General features: G+C 37.4%; 2 protein-coding genes across 4 annotated transcripts; one reads left to right on the forward strand and one right to left on the reverse strand.

Moving 5' to 3' along the window:
• The first annotated feature begins 2,360 nt into the window (after positions 1-2,360).
• Positions 2,361-3,232, forward strand: LOC105393983. Its single transcript, XM_011565812.3, has one exon. The coding sequence runs from the start codon at positions 2,523-2,525 to the stop codon at positions 3,153-3,155; it is 633 nt and encodes a 210-aa protein (XP_011564114.1). The 5' UTR covers positions 2,361-2,522; the 3' UTR covers positions 3,156-3,232.
• Positions 3,233-4,265: 1,033 nt separating this feature from the next.
• LOC105393984 (N-alpha-acetyltransferase 10) lies at positions 4,266-12,135 on the reverse strand. 3 transcript variants are annotated; one of them, XM_048631675.1, is made up of 5 exons: positions 11,990-12,135; positions 11,297-11,464; positions 10,615-10,780; positions 10,200-10,348; positions 4,266-4,532 (listed from the first exon to the last, which is right to left on the reverse strand). In XM_048631675.1, exons 3-5 carry the CDS (start codon positions 10,772-10,774, stop codon positions 4,302-4,304), a joined length of 540 nt encoding a protein of 179 aa, XP_048487632.1. In that variant the 5' UTR covers positions 10,775-10,780; positions 11,297-11,464; positions 11,990-12,135; the 3' UTR covers positions 4,266-4,301. The 3 variants fall into 3 exon arrangements, with proteins under 3 accessions (XP_048487632.1, XP_048487633.1, XP_048487634.1); XM_048631676.1 differs by lacking the exon at positions 11,990-12,135 and adding an exon at positions 11,588-11,961; XM_048631677.1 differs by lacking the exon at positions 11,990-12,135 and adding an exon at positions 11,724-11,841.
• Between the last annotated feature and the right edge of the window lie 2,549 nt (positions 12,136-14,684).

Genomic DNA, 14,684 nt, shown 5'->3' on the forward strand with positions numbered 1-14,684 from the left:
TTCGATTCTGTTATCTTAATCCCAATGTAGTTACCTACTTAACCAAGGGCATTATAATATTGCAGATTTCGTGTCGATTTTCTTAAAAATATATATTGGTTTTGGCTGAGAATCGTACCTGTTTGTGATCAACATAGGTATATAACTTTCTTTAGTTCATAACTTACGTTAGGAATAAGTGGCCCGGCAAAGTGGACCTTTAATGTAGGCAGCCAAAATAATAAATTATAATTAATCAAAGTAAAGTGAGCGGTGCGTATAACAACGCTATCGTCAGAGCACGTACAACATCGTAACAAACAATACAATAATTGTATCACAGTGACTCATGCAAGTTGCAAGTGGCCGCCTCTTTATCGCCTTTATTTCTGACGTTTAAGGCTTATATTGGCATACTAGATAGTTACTAATAACTTGTTAAGTTAAATTGTAACACTGGATGCGAGGACAAAATTAAATAATGCCTGTACCTACTCAGTGTTTACTTAAGGTTGTATATATATAAGGTCTATAGCTGCGTCTCGTCTTTTAGAGTCATTTTCAGTAGGTTAACACCCTAAGGGCCCTTGGTCCTACTGGAACAACTAACTGGAAGCTGGTGGAACTTTACCATTGCTCGTGAGTGTATATTAGTTATTCATTTATTGGACATTTTCTTAATAACTATATACAAGACAAATATTTTTATTTATTTATTTTTATTTTATTTATTAACAGAAATCTACAGCATCTTAATTAACATAGTTTGCTAACATTGTTTATAAATACCTAAGGCCATTAATGGATTTTACCATGTTAACTTAAAATATAGTAATTTATTAGAACTAGAACTTAAACTAGGTAATTATACAGGTTACAAAAGTACCTACATGTTTTGTGTGTGTGTGACATCATCTTAAACGGTGATGAGAAGTTGTCAACTCAGTAAGTAAAGTGGTGACCCAGTGAACGGTTAGCGAGGTACCTTGCTATTGAGGTTAACATTGTCAATGAACACAGTAGGTATATAATATTATAAAACTCTATTAGTGGTGTTATTTAATTTGTTATGTTGGATAATAAACAAATAAGGCCGCCAAACATTTCCGGTTTTCCGGTCAGGTACGGCTAAGGCTTTCCGGAGAGAATGGCCGATATGCAATTAGGTAAACGTAGTTACTACTTTAGGTAGTTTTTTCTGTTATATTTTGATTAATAACCCTCTTTTTGTTTCGTAGAAGTACCTATAGGTACTTAGGTAAGTACTTATAGGTTTACTTGGGTACCGCGACTTCTCTGTGCCGAGTCGACGCATTACCATCAGCAATGTCGAACTGTATACATAAACAAATAGTATAGGTTCTCTGATGGAAGAAAAGGGATAAATTCGATGGTCGTTTCAGAGAAGGGTGGGATAATCTAGCAAGTATAACTTAGAAGTTTCTTAACTATCATCGTCTTCTTTGATTTTTAACGGTACCCCGAGATACGGACAAAGCCTAGTTCGGGAGCCCCTGTTCATTTTATGATTTTAAATGTAAGATGTGCGCAAAAATACTTTTGTTTTGTAAAATAAGATCGTAATTTTACTTATTAACAAGTGTTAATATGTAAAATTAACACTTGTTAATTTTAAGTAAAATTAAAAAACACATGTTTTTTGTGCAAATAAATAAACATTTTATTATTATTACTATTATTTATTATTATTAGCCCGTAATCATCCCAGCTGGGCTTTGGCCCCTTCTGGGGAGTACCACAATAAGTACTCTGTCCTTGGCCTTCCTCATCCAGCCAGTACAGGCTACTTGTCTAAGGTTATAGTATCGGTTCAGCGGGCAATAAGGCATCTCAAGCTAATGGGTCGATTACACCTAACGAGTACAGTGGTGAGACAATATCCTCGGCCGATCCTCGACCAATGACCAGTGACCGAGTGCTCGGCCGAGGACACTGACTCGCCACTGTACTCGTTAACTAGGTGTAATCGACCTTGCCAGTTGCCAGTTCGTAGCCTGCAGTGGCTTGCTGTACTCGGTCATCGGTTCTTGGGCATAGGTATAGGTACTGTATAGGTACAATTAGGTAGATATATGGCAGGCCCACTGCCACTTGAACTTGCAGATTGAGCTGTGTTGGTTACTTGAGTTCTCTTACGAGTTACTTACCTCCAAGGCTGCAAGAATCTATGAACCTGAACCTATAACCTGAACTCAAGATACATGATCAGCAGCATCCACTGATTTAAGATTGGCTGGTGAGGTAAAAATTTAATCTCAGAATAACTACATTTTCTTTAGTACTTTTTCTGAGGTAAACCCCTTGCCACAGACCACTTATACAGTGCTCATGTCAAAAATGACAAATGGCATAATCTGTGGTAAATGTTATGTTGTGGATTTCGCAAATTAATATTTTTCATCTATTGTTATAATTATTCGTATATAAAGAAAAACTGCTTGTTTATGCATATGACAATAATCAAAACATTTAACCTACCATAACATCTATCTGAGTCCACTGTCCAACAATCGTCGTACACGATGTCTTCATTCCACGAAAGGCAAAAAAGTCTGTTCCAAACACTAGAGGCAGCAGAAGAACAATACAGCTTCTCTAAGACCAACAAGGCAGAAACCCCAAACGACTACGGTGTCATTGACAGACGAACATACAAGAAGATAAAACATGACATGAAACAGTTCAGAAATCGAGAGAGCATATTCAAAAGGCCTGAGGCGTCTTTACGCCAGTGTCTGCGCCCCAAGACTGTGCCTGATCACATAAAGAATCCCAAGGGCTATGTTTACTACTCACTTGCTGATGTCACATCAGACCAAATGTCAGATGCCTCCAACACCAGCACCGCGCTTGCACTCATCCGAGAGATGGAGGACAGACAAGCCAATGAAATCAAAATGGAGGAAGATTCAGCCGATGATGCAGTCTTCAAAAAGCCTACCTTCTGCATCTCTGCTCGAGTGAAGAAAGAACAGCCAGAAGAAGAAGAGAAAATAGTTTTTAAAAGCAACAAAATGATTATGCCTGAATATGTTGTTGGTGCCGCACAGAAGAAAATTAAAAAGGAAAGGCTAGTGAAAGAGCCCAAAAATAGTGCAGACAAGATCAAAAATGCTGAACTCAAGTTACAACATCTGTATGAGGAGGAGGATTGATATTTTACAAATTTCTTGAATATAATATACAAGTTACTGTACTTTAGGTATTTAATTATAAGGACTTTTTGAATAGATAACTTTGTTTTAAGATTTCAATTAGACCCAAAATAGGAGAAGCATACCATTGGCAGTTGAAATAGATTCTATCAAAATCTTTAGAACTTAGAAACTTACTTTAGAACTTTAGAAACTCAACACATTGAGTGAAAACTGCAATATAACTGCATAGATGGGATTACAGCATGAAATGGTTTAGCAATGCAGAGATCTTAGTTATGTTTTCTCACAAGCTTTCTATCTTTTACTGAACATATTTTTCAACTGAAAAATATGTTCAGTATGAACCCCAAATAAGTATCAATGATGGATTGCTACATTCTAGTCTATTGTCTATGTTGGTGTAAGTACCAGCACCTCTCTCTCGAATGGAACCTTTATGCATATCCCCAAGGTCTAAACTGCCTTCCTAAGCTTGGACATTTTCCCACCACTGGTCCACTGCGGGTGGGTTCTATCTAGATGTGCTAAATCTAGATATGCAGGTTTCCTCACGATGTTTTCCTTCTGATGGTATACATTGTACTGAAATTCAAAGAACTCATTGGTACATGTCAGCGCCGGGATTCGAACCCGCATCTCTGGCGTGAGAAGCGGGTGCTTATCTGGCCCTGTAGCACAGGGCGCTAATGAGACGTGACAAAAGTTCTCCGTATCGCTCACTCTTGAGGCTGCGCGATGTGAGTGACGGCGATGCATAACTTTTGTCACGTCTTAAATGCGCCCCGTACTAGCCCTTCTGACTGAGCTACCACCGCATGGATTGCTACATAATATTAATTTCAAAATCGACCCGCCCAAAGATAATATTACATAACATAAATGCAATACATTTAAGGATCATTACTAAGCATGCAGAGCCTGCATTTGAGATAATGGTTTGTTTTTGATAGGGCAACACTTGACCATATCCAACCTGTTTATCATAAAACATTGAACTTTAGAATGCCTGTATATTTAATAAACATGATAATATGATAAATTTCACATCTTCGCTTAGCTTAAACTGAAATTGGAATCAAATGCAACCCAACAAAAAAAAAACAAGTATATAGTTCGAAAGCCTTATTTATTTACACACTAAGATCAACATTGAGAAATGACATAGGAATCAGACTTGATCTCCAGAGCGTCAGTAGAAGGTGGTGGCTCGGGCTTCTCCGCGAAGGAGCTGAGGTCGCGCATCATGGAGTATGCGTCCTCGCCGTCCGCGTAGTACTTGGGCTCGATCTCGAGGATCTTGAAGCCGAGGGAGTTGGTGTACAGGTTCAGGGCTGCTCTATTGCTCTTCCTCACGTGGAGCGACACATATTTCGCCTGTAAATTTACAATTGGTTATTAGAAAAATTTATAAAATACATAGTATTTTTTTCAACATTGATTCAACATTCATTGAGTTCATACCTATAGGTAGTTTTTTTTTTTTTTTTTTAATCTTTATTTTAAGGGTTTGGTACACAAAGTGACCATGTCACCCTATTATAAACACATTACATATTTACTAATTAATTATTACAAACTTTCTCTTAAACGAATACCCGTAATTGCTAATTTATACAGTTCAATAGCCTCCCCCGACAAAGGGGAAGTCAGAGCACTATTGCATCCACCAAATTCCTTCAGGCTAGGGTACTTATACGTTATGTCTCTTCTTACTGCCTCATTCCGGACACACTCCATCAATATGTGGTACACATCTTCTATCATGCCACACTCAATACAGTTAGGTGAGTGGGATTTTTTCATCAAAAAAGCAAATTTATTCAATGGAATGTGTCCGGAACGTAGCCTCATTGCTGTTACAACTAAACGTCTTGACAAATTAATGGAGTTACTATCGAACCACGGGTAACGAAGTGGGCTGCATTGAACCGTCTTATACCATATGCCTTTCTCTACCGATCTTCTATCGAAGTGCTCTTTCCATAACTTGTAGCATTCCTCTTTTAGTGTGTGTATATGATCTGAATACAGAGAGAGACAAGGCAATGGTAACCCATCTGACAATGCCTGTTTTGCTAATACGTCCACCTCTTCGTTACCCGTGATACCGACATGTGAAGGAATCCATTGGAGGACAATGTTTTTATTATTAAATCTCAGTTTCGCAATTGAGCTAATTATTATATAGGCTATCGGTATTCCTCGACAGATCGAGGTACACCGAGCCAAGTGTTGTAGTGCACTCCTGGAGTCTGTTAATACAACAAACGAGTCGAAATCTATAGTTTCTATGTATGACAAACACTCCGAGATGGCTTGCAGTTCGGCATTCATTATTGATGTTGCGCAATCTATACTAAATTTTACGCCAACTCTTATCTGAGGGTCCAGGAATGCACAACCGACATTGCTCCCTTCCTTCGATCCATCTGTGTACATCTTATAAAAACGTTCGTATTTAGTATGTAACATATAATTACACTTTTCCTTCATATATACAGATGAAAGTGCTCTTTTAGACTGATCTATGTCTTCAACCCTCAGTCTAATAATATCATTTAAATCAATATTTGTTACCCAAGTGTCTAAGGTATACATTTCTAGAACGGGACTTGAATATATTGTGATTTCACTAAAGATGTTATTAAGTTGCACTAAGATAGGTATTTTCTTTGTTGCCCAATATCTATTTAAAGTTAAGTCTTTTAAAGTAGTTATTAATTGAATACACACATTATTACCAACAGATTTAGCTTTCAGCCAGAATTTACCTGCCAAGAAAAACCTTCTTAAATGTAAGGGTTGAAGGCACAGCTCACTCTCCATTACATGTATGGGCGTACTTTTAATGAATCCCCCAATGACTCTCATAGCCTGATTTTGTACTGTGACTAATTTATTTAGGTGACTATTGCAACTGGTATCATACAAAAAGCTGCTGTAATCTAGACGACTCCGAATAATGGAAATATAAAGGCGTCTTATGTGTTTAGGATGTATCCCCCAAGATGACCCTGACAAAACCTTCAGAATATTCAAAAATCTAAGAGTTTTTTGGTATACCTCATTAACATGTCTCCCCCACCTTAAGGAGGAATCCAGCCACAATCCTAAATATTTAACATTGTCAACCAAATCCAATGTTTGGCCATTAATTGTTAAATTAACATTATTTCTTCTAAAACCTCGACTAAACAGGCAAACTTTGGTCTTTCTATTTGAAATTTCTAATCCCATATCACGAATAAGACAGTTTAAAACATCTAAGGCAGTTTGCATTTCTAATATGGCTTGACCAACATGTTTACTTGTTATGTATAAAACGAAGTCATCTGCGTATTGAGAAATGCAAACGTTAACTATAGTTCTACAAATACTAATAGTTGCCACGTTGAACAGCAAAGGGGACATGGGGTCACCCTGGGCCAGCCCCCGGCTTGATCTTCGTGGGTGTCCCGGTTCAACACTTTGTATAGTTAACCATCTTTCAGATAAATAATTCCAAAGGTACTTGCATATAGTAGCTCCCACCCCTAAACTGTCCAACGTTTGCAACATATTGGTTATACAAACATTATTATATGCATTGTCAATATCGACGAAACAACCCAATGTAATACTATTCTTAGAAAACCCTATTTGAATTCTAGTGATAAGTTGAGTTAAACTATCTAAACACGATTTCGCCTTTCTGAATCCAAAAGTATTATCTGAAAACATATGACCTTTTTCTAAATACCACTCGAGTCTATTTGTAATAATAGTATGGAATATTTTACAGGGGCACGATAATAGTGATATCGGTCGAATAGCGGGATTAGGGCTAGGAACATCTGTAGATTTCGGTATAGGGACAATATCGACTTTCCTCCATTGGTTAGGTACAAAACTGTTACTGAAAAAGGAATTAAACAAGGATAAAAGAACGGACTTACCAACATCAGGTAGTTGCTTTATCATCGAAAATGAAATATTATCTAAGCCTGGGGCCGTGTCCTTACTCTTGATTGCCTTCTCTAGTTCCTGTACCGAAATCTGCGATGTCAGCTGATCGTTGACAGAATTGAACAAGGGTGTAGTGTCTGTAACGTAGTCTGGGGCCAAGTTATGCAAAAGTATCTCAGTCTTTTCTTTATCGATGTATGTTCGAGGGGTTTTAAACCCCTTTAACCATTTCATACTACGCCACATTTCACTGGCGGAAGTTACACTATCGATTTTATCACAAAATGATTTCCATGATTTAATTTTAGCATTACGAATGAGCCGTTGCGCCACCGATATTTTTTGTTGTAGCACATTGTAATTGTCAGGGGTAGGATTGCGTCTGAATTTTGATAGCGCAAGTCGCCTTTCAGCTACAGCTCTTGACAGTTCCGGGTTCCAGAATGGTTTGGGTTTGAAACCCTTTTGTTGGGGATTTTGACATACTTTAATGGTCGGAATGGTTTTATCTGCAGCTTCATTTATGATTTGTATGAATCGGTCATATGCATCTTGGGGGTTTTCTGGAAAATGTGTATCGCTAATGGTCTCAGTAACATGGTCTCTATAGCTTTTCCAGTCAGCTAATTTATAGTTTCTTTTTTTTACGTTTTTGGGCCAATCATCGTACTCTGTAACGATTTTTATTATTAGGTGGTCACTACCTAAGGATTCAGTTGTAGTCGCCCAGTTAAATTTTATTGCTATATCAGCTGAGACCAGGGTAATGTCCGGTGCCGAGCTCTGTAACCTCCCGTTGACCAGCTTGAGTCTAGTCGGCGAGCCGTCATTCAACGTAACATAATTATAATCCATAAATGAGTCATAAATTTGTACCCCTCTGGTATCTGACTTGTATGACCATGTTAAATGATGTCCGTTAAAGTCTCCAGCGATGATAGTTTTGTAACGATATAAAGAAAATAATTGGTCCCAATCAGCTTGACTCGTGTGTACACTTGATGGACAGTAGATAGATACAATATTTTCTATATAATTGCAATTAAAACATTTTACGTGAATTATTTCAATTCCCGAATTATTCATGTGAATTGGTATCAGTTGGCATTTTATTGAATAATGCACAAGTATTGCTACGCCGCCATATGAGTCAGATCGGTCTTGACGAAAGATATTGTAGCCAGGGATTCGCAACCTGCTGTCCGGCTCTAGCCAAGTCTCACTTAAAATGGCTATATGAATCTTTTCTTGGGCAAGCAATTGGTCAAAAGTTATTGATTTGGGGCGTAAGCTTTGTGCATTCCACTGTAAAATATTTAATTTAGTCTTCCCCATTTTTTTTAAAGAAAAAAGATAATATTGGCCACTCTGCAATTAGTTTTAGAACACATGATAACAGCCAGTCGCACACTAATTTAATACACTTCGTAGTCTTGTTGCCCTTACTGTTCCGCTGAGAGAATATAATTTCCTTGAGTTTCGCAAGTAATTCACGAAATGTTTCACATTTTATCTGTTCTTCTACGGTATTTTCTCGTTGTTCTGGTAAAGTAGAACAACTTTCCGAATCTGTGAGCGTCCAGTTCATAAAGTAGTTGGGTTTGTTCTTACTTTTCTTAGTTTTTTTCGTTCGGTCTTTGGTTTGTTGATGGGCGCATGGTTGAGAAGCCCTGCCCTCGTTATCACTATCCGAGAGCGCGCGGCGCTGGTGGTGGGGGTCAGTCGGCCGGTCGCCGCCGCAGGTGACAAGGCTCTCGCTTATCGCATTATTGTAGGTATCGGGTATAGGAGTCGCCTCAGTAATTTGACTTAGAACTTGAGAGTATGTTCTTCTATCACTTTTACCTCTTGATCCCATACTCGTGACGGCTTCGGTATTATTTGTAATATAAGTATTTTCTTTAGGTATAGGCGGACTAGGCGGCACATATATTAACAAAGCTTTACGGTAGGTGCAATTGTATTCGGACATTATTTCACGCAGTCTTCTCTCTCTTATGAATGCTGGACATTGTTTCGCCAAGGCCATATGTGTACCGTTGCAATTAACACATTTAAACCGCGTTTTGTCGCAATTGGCATGATGCTCCCCGCATTTTGGACAAATTACTCTTATAGACGGACATGTTTTCATCAAGTGGCCATATCTCCAGCACCGTGAGCATTGCGTAACGGGAAACATATATCGCTCGACTTTCGTCCTTAAGCCTAGGACGTTAATGTAAGCTGGAAGTGATGAACTTTTAAAACAGACACGAATTAATTCGCTCGGCTCCCATAGCCCACTTTCAGTGTTTCTTCGTTTCATTCTTTTTACCCCAATGATATCCATATCACTGGATAGACTTTTAAGTACTTCTTCCTCCGATACGTCTATTTCAATTTCTTTTATTACTCCGTATGAGCGACTTACTTCCATTGCCCGTTGTATCCTGTACCCTTTTTCTAATAAATTTTGACAGTTAAGTAACTTTTCCGCGCTCAGATCTTTGTTAAATTGAATCAACACTTTGAAAGCGTTAATATATTTAACTCGTATTATATCTTGTATATTTTCACTTTTAAACAGTCTTGCCAATCCAATTTGTTTAGGCAATGGATCTTTATGCGTCATACATATTTCAACTATCTCTTCAGAAATACGAGTACAATCATCTTCAATTTGACTTCGAGCGAACCTTTTACCCTTTCTGCCTACCACCGTCCACAGTTCATTTTCATCTGGATCTCTTCCCCTTTTTCCTGGTCTATTCCCTCCCGCCTGATATCCCGTCTCCATCTCCCTCTCATTCTCTCCCGTGTTCTCACAATTATCTTCCATGTTTACCTCCTCCGCTAGATTGCTTACTCCATCAGTTACTCCTCCAGTGGGTTGACCATCATCGTTATCACTCATCACCTGTCGGTCGCATAGCGTTGCACGACAAATCTAATTTATTATCGTGTAGGTATAACAAAACCGGAATCGCTTAAGCCGATCGACGCGTTCGGTGTCAGCAGGTGCCTTCACACGACTGACCTATAGGTAGTTCTATTAGAACTTATACTACATTCATGCATGTTTGCTTTTTTTAATAATAAATAAGCAGTCATTACCTGGAAGCATTCAACCATAGCCAATGAAGCCTGGTTCATGAGTTTCTGAGCCAGCCCCAGACGGCGGTGCGACCTCTTCACGGCCAGAGACGTGATGTGTCCGTGGCGGTTGTCCTCACCATCCTCCTCCATCTTTGCAAGCACATAACCTGAAACAGAAAGATAATAAGTTAGTACATTTAACAGTAATTTGGTAGCAGTCTGATATAATGATATGCTGTGTCATCATTAGACTCAGAGACCTGTGTGTCTCATACATAATGTAAATTATGTTCAAACAAGAGGGTTGAATAGTTAGTATTTGTAAAATACAGATGTTTGGGTTTCTTTGGATGTATGTCAAGTATGTTCTTATGAACTTATTTTCTCATTACAAACTAACTTTTCCACAACAACAAAACCAAAGCAAACATACCAACAATTTGCCCCTTTTGATCTTCAGCGACATAGCTGAGCTGTGGCCAGGACAGGCCGTGGTAGAAGTAGTACTTCATCTGGTAGTTCTCGGGCAGACACAGCAGGTTGCAGTGCTGCATGTTCATCAGGTCACTCGGGCGGGCGCAGCGGATGTTCATCTTGATCTGGAATATACAAAAAAACAAAGATTAGTTTCTGTTGCCACCCTAAAAGTGTTGTTAATTGGAGGCATCCATGTTAAGACCTCTCCCTACTTTGTTCATTTGTAATGCTTAACACAGTACTTTGCTAATCTTCGTAGCATCATCATCACACATCCCCATCCCCATCCCCATAGCTGGGGCACAGGTCTCCTTTGAGTGAAGGAAGGGTTTTTAGGCCTAGTCCACCATGCTGGCTTCTTAGCATGTTGGTCACAAACACAGCTCAACTAGGGTTTTTCATTGTGGTGAGAGGATTAGTGCCTATTTCACCATAGTGGGTTAGAGCATAACCAGGGATTATTGCTCGACTTTTGACACATCTGTCAAGAATTTAATATGGAGATGACATAATTGATCAACCATTCCCTGGTTACGATCTAACCGACTATGGAGAAATTGGAGCTTAGTCCAACAGATCAGACATCAGTTGCTGTCTGCTTACAGTGCAACTACACTCATGCAGGTATGCATAATTACCTTTTATAGCACTTAGTTTTGATGTGAACAAAGTTTATTCTCTTCTGATTTTCCTAGCTTTGTTGGGTTGTCTGACTTCTGAGGCTGGGGGGCTCTCTGACATGCCACCGATCAGCTCCCGCACGAACCGAAACTTCGACAAGCAACACTTCCACACTATGTACCAACCTGAAACAAAGAACAAAGGAATTTTACAAACTATTTATTACACACTCACAGACATCACATCAAATGTTAAACGCAAGTTATTTACGATATTATGATAAAAAACAAGCAAAATGGTCTACTTACAAAACAACACAAACAAACAAACTAAAATTACGCTACATAAGAAGGTTATAACAGCTAAAATCACTTCCTTCATTTCACTACATACAAGACAGGTTAAATTGTTACAAAATGTAATGAATGTTTAACTTCACGTTACCAGAACTGCACAAATTAAAGAGAAGGAACAAAATAGTATTATTTTTAGTGGAGGACTACTAAAACAAACGGGGTGGTGACGGTGGTGTGGTGATACCTAAGAAAATGTGTTTTTACGCCATTTTAGACCTTATAAAGCTGCGTTTAAATGCATCTAACTATCGATTTCTGACGAAAATTTTATGAAAGTAGGCACTCAAATTGTTCAGTTATTCATGTAGCTAATAAATAATAAAATAGAACAGTAAATAATACAGATTTGCTTACTTTTTAGACTCCAAAAAATATTTCGGGATACAATTTTTTTACTTAAAATTAAAATGTCATATGTATGTCATGTCACTCATTCATAAATGTGTTCTGTGATTAGTGTCAACTCAAACCTCTACTTTCACAGAATAAGTGCACGTGGCCGGAGATCTTCAGACTCTCGATGAATAATAGACCGAAGCGACGAATGCAACATCCGAACGATGACGTGCGTGATGACGATAGACCACGACGTGCTAGCACATGGTCGACATGGTCCCCATGAAACTCCATCCCATGACGTTAGACTTCTGAGATTGTCGTCAGAAGTGTATCTGTTATTATTCTGAACAATAATTAATTCCACAGAGTATTTCGTTATAGTGACAATGACAACTGACATTTTTGTTGTTTTGTTTTGTTCACAGAGTACATTTGTACAGTGCCATAGAGTAAAGAACACTACGTTTTAAGAGATGGGAGTACAAGGGAAAAAAAGAAAAAAATGACTTGTATTAGACGCGTACTAACACACGGTACCAACAAAACAAAAATTATGACGTACAAAACTGCCAACATAGCCCCGCTGAAATAGTGATGTACTTCTTACGGATATTTTTTATCGATATCGATCGATAGTAAAAAAAAAAAGTGCGAGTGTATGTACTGATTACTCTTATTTCAGTCTTAGATTTCTGTCTTACACATTTACACCAACGTTAAGTCTCGGTTCAACGTTATGTTATATTCCTATTGGAACACAAAAATATAATGCATAAAATAAACTCGAGACTTTCTGTGGACGTAAGTGCTATGATATAATGTTAAAAGAGAATAAAAGTGGAAAAATCTTATTATATTTATTTATTATATTATAAAACCTATATACAATAATGTACAAAAAAAAAATAATGTTTATTTCATTAACAATGATGGTTTACACAATCTATAATCAAGTGCTGAGACCAGCCTAGTAGGCTATGTAATAACCTGTGACAGGAGGCCCCGCTCTTCCATATCTCTAGTAGGTACTTAATTATATCAATAATCTAGTGTTTAATAATAATACAGTGAGTAAAAATAACTTTAAGATTATAACTTAGTAAGAAATATAAAGAAAAACATGCTTAGATGAATATTAACATATTGTAATATCATGCTGATATATGTGTGTGTGTGTGTGTGTGTGTGTGTGTGTGTGTGTGTGTGTGTGTGTGTGTGTGTGTGTGTGTGTGTATGTGAGTGTGTGTGGGTGTTGTGTTGTGTTATGTTGTGTATGTAAATAGATGAATGAGTATGTCCAATACTTGTAATTTTAGATTTTTATGATATATATTTAAGGATTTTTTCAGTATCTGCATAATTTTGTGTCTTTAGCCAGTCTGTAACTTTTATTTTACATTCAAGTGATGTGTTTTGGTAAATGTCCGGTAATGTATTTATTTTATTATAAATGTAACCACTTTGCGTGGAGAACTGTCTCTTGGCAAACTCAGTTCTTCTGAAGGGTTGAGATACTACTTTTCCTTTTCTCCTTCGATTTAATAGTAAAGGCTTAAATGTTAGATTTTTGTGTTGTTTTAAAATTGTAGTTAGTATATATATTTTACGTATAGAAAGTAGTTCACACAGTTTGTAAAGTTCCTCTGTGGAAAAAATACGTTTCTTGAAGTGGATAACTTTGAGCAGATAGCGCTGACCCCTTTCGACTTCGAGAAATTTAGTTTGTGTCGCACCCCATATTGTTATACAATAACTTATTACGGACTGAGCTAATGTTAGGTAAATTTGTTTAATTAATTTATTTGATGCAACATGCCGTAATGTCTTGAAGATCCAAACCAGTTTCCTTATCCTCTCATTTACGTATTCTATGTGCATATGCTACGATAGTCGTTGATCTATGATCACTCCCAGATATTTTGTGTAAGCTACTCTTTCAATAATTTAGCAGTTACAATTTGTTTTGACATCACAATGATGAATTTTAAGTTTCAAGTTATGGCTCGGTTGAGTGGCTCTATTACTTATTATTATCTCCACTTCCTGGTCATCTGCCTCCAAAAGAACAAAAGAGGAAAGTTGATGAGCACTTGTGTTCAGACAATTTTGTGTATGAAATTGTGTTGGAATAGTAGAGAAGCTATCTTCTGCAAGTTTTTTCCCAACGGAGGAAAAAAAGTCGTTAACGTAGTTTACGGATTCATCAGGAGAAGATTTTACATTTATTAAATTATTATTGTATGTTTTGTTTGATTTAAAATGTGTTATAGAATTTATGGCTTTCCATAGAGATCTTGGATTTTATGAGCTTATGTCTAATTGTTCTTTTTCATATTTACGCTTTAAGTTTTTTATAAGTTTACCGCAATAATTTCTGTATCTTTTATACGTAATTATCTTTACATTATTTTCACTGTCTAATTTTAGCTTTTGTTGCATCTTGTTCCTATTTTTAATACATCGTAGAATCCCTGGCGTTATCCAAGGCTTGATTGTTCTTTGGGATTTAGGCAAGTATCTAACTGTTTTACTACTCTCTAATGATTCAATTAATTTGTTTGTTAGATGTTCAATAACCAATTGTGGATCATCATGAAACAAAAGATCCGATAAATTCTTTTTTACCAGTTCTGTGAGTGTTTTATTATAATCGATGAACTCAGCTGTTTTCGAGCTCTTAACTCTAGTTTTTTGTTTCACCAAACTGAAA

The sequence above is a fragment of the Plutella xylostella genome, chromosome 29, assembly GCF_932276165.1.
Source record: "Plutella xylostella chromosome 29, ilPluXylo3.1, whole genome shotgun sequence".
Lineage (NCBI taxonomy): Eukaryota > Metazoa > Arthropoda > Insecta > Lepidoptera > Plutellidae > Plutella > Plutella xylostella.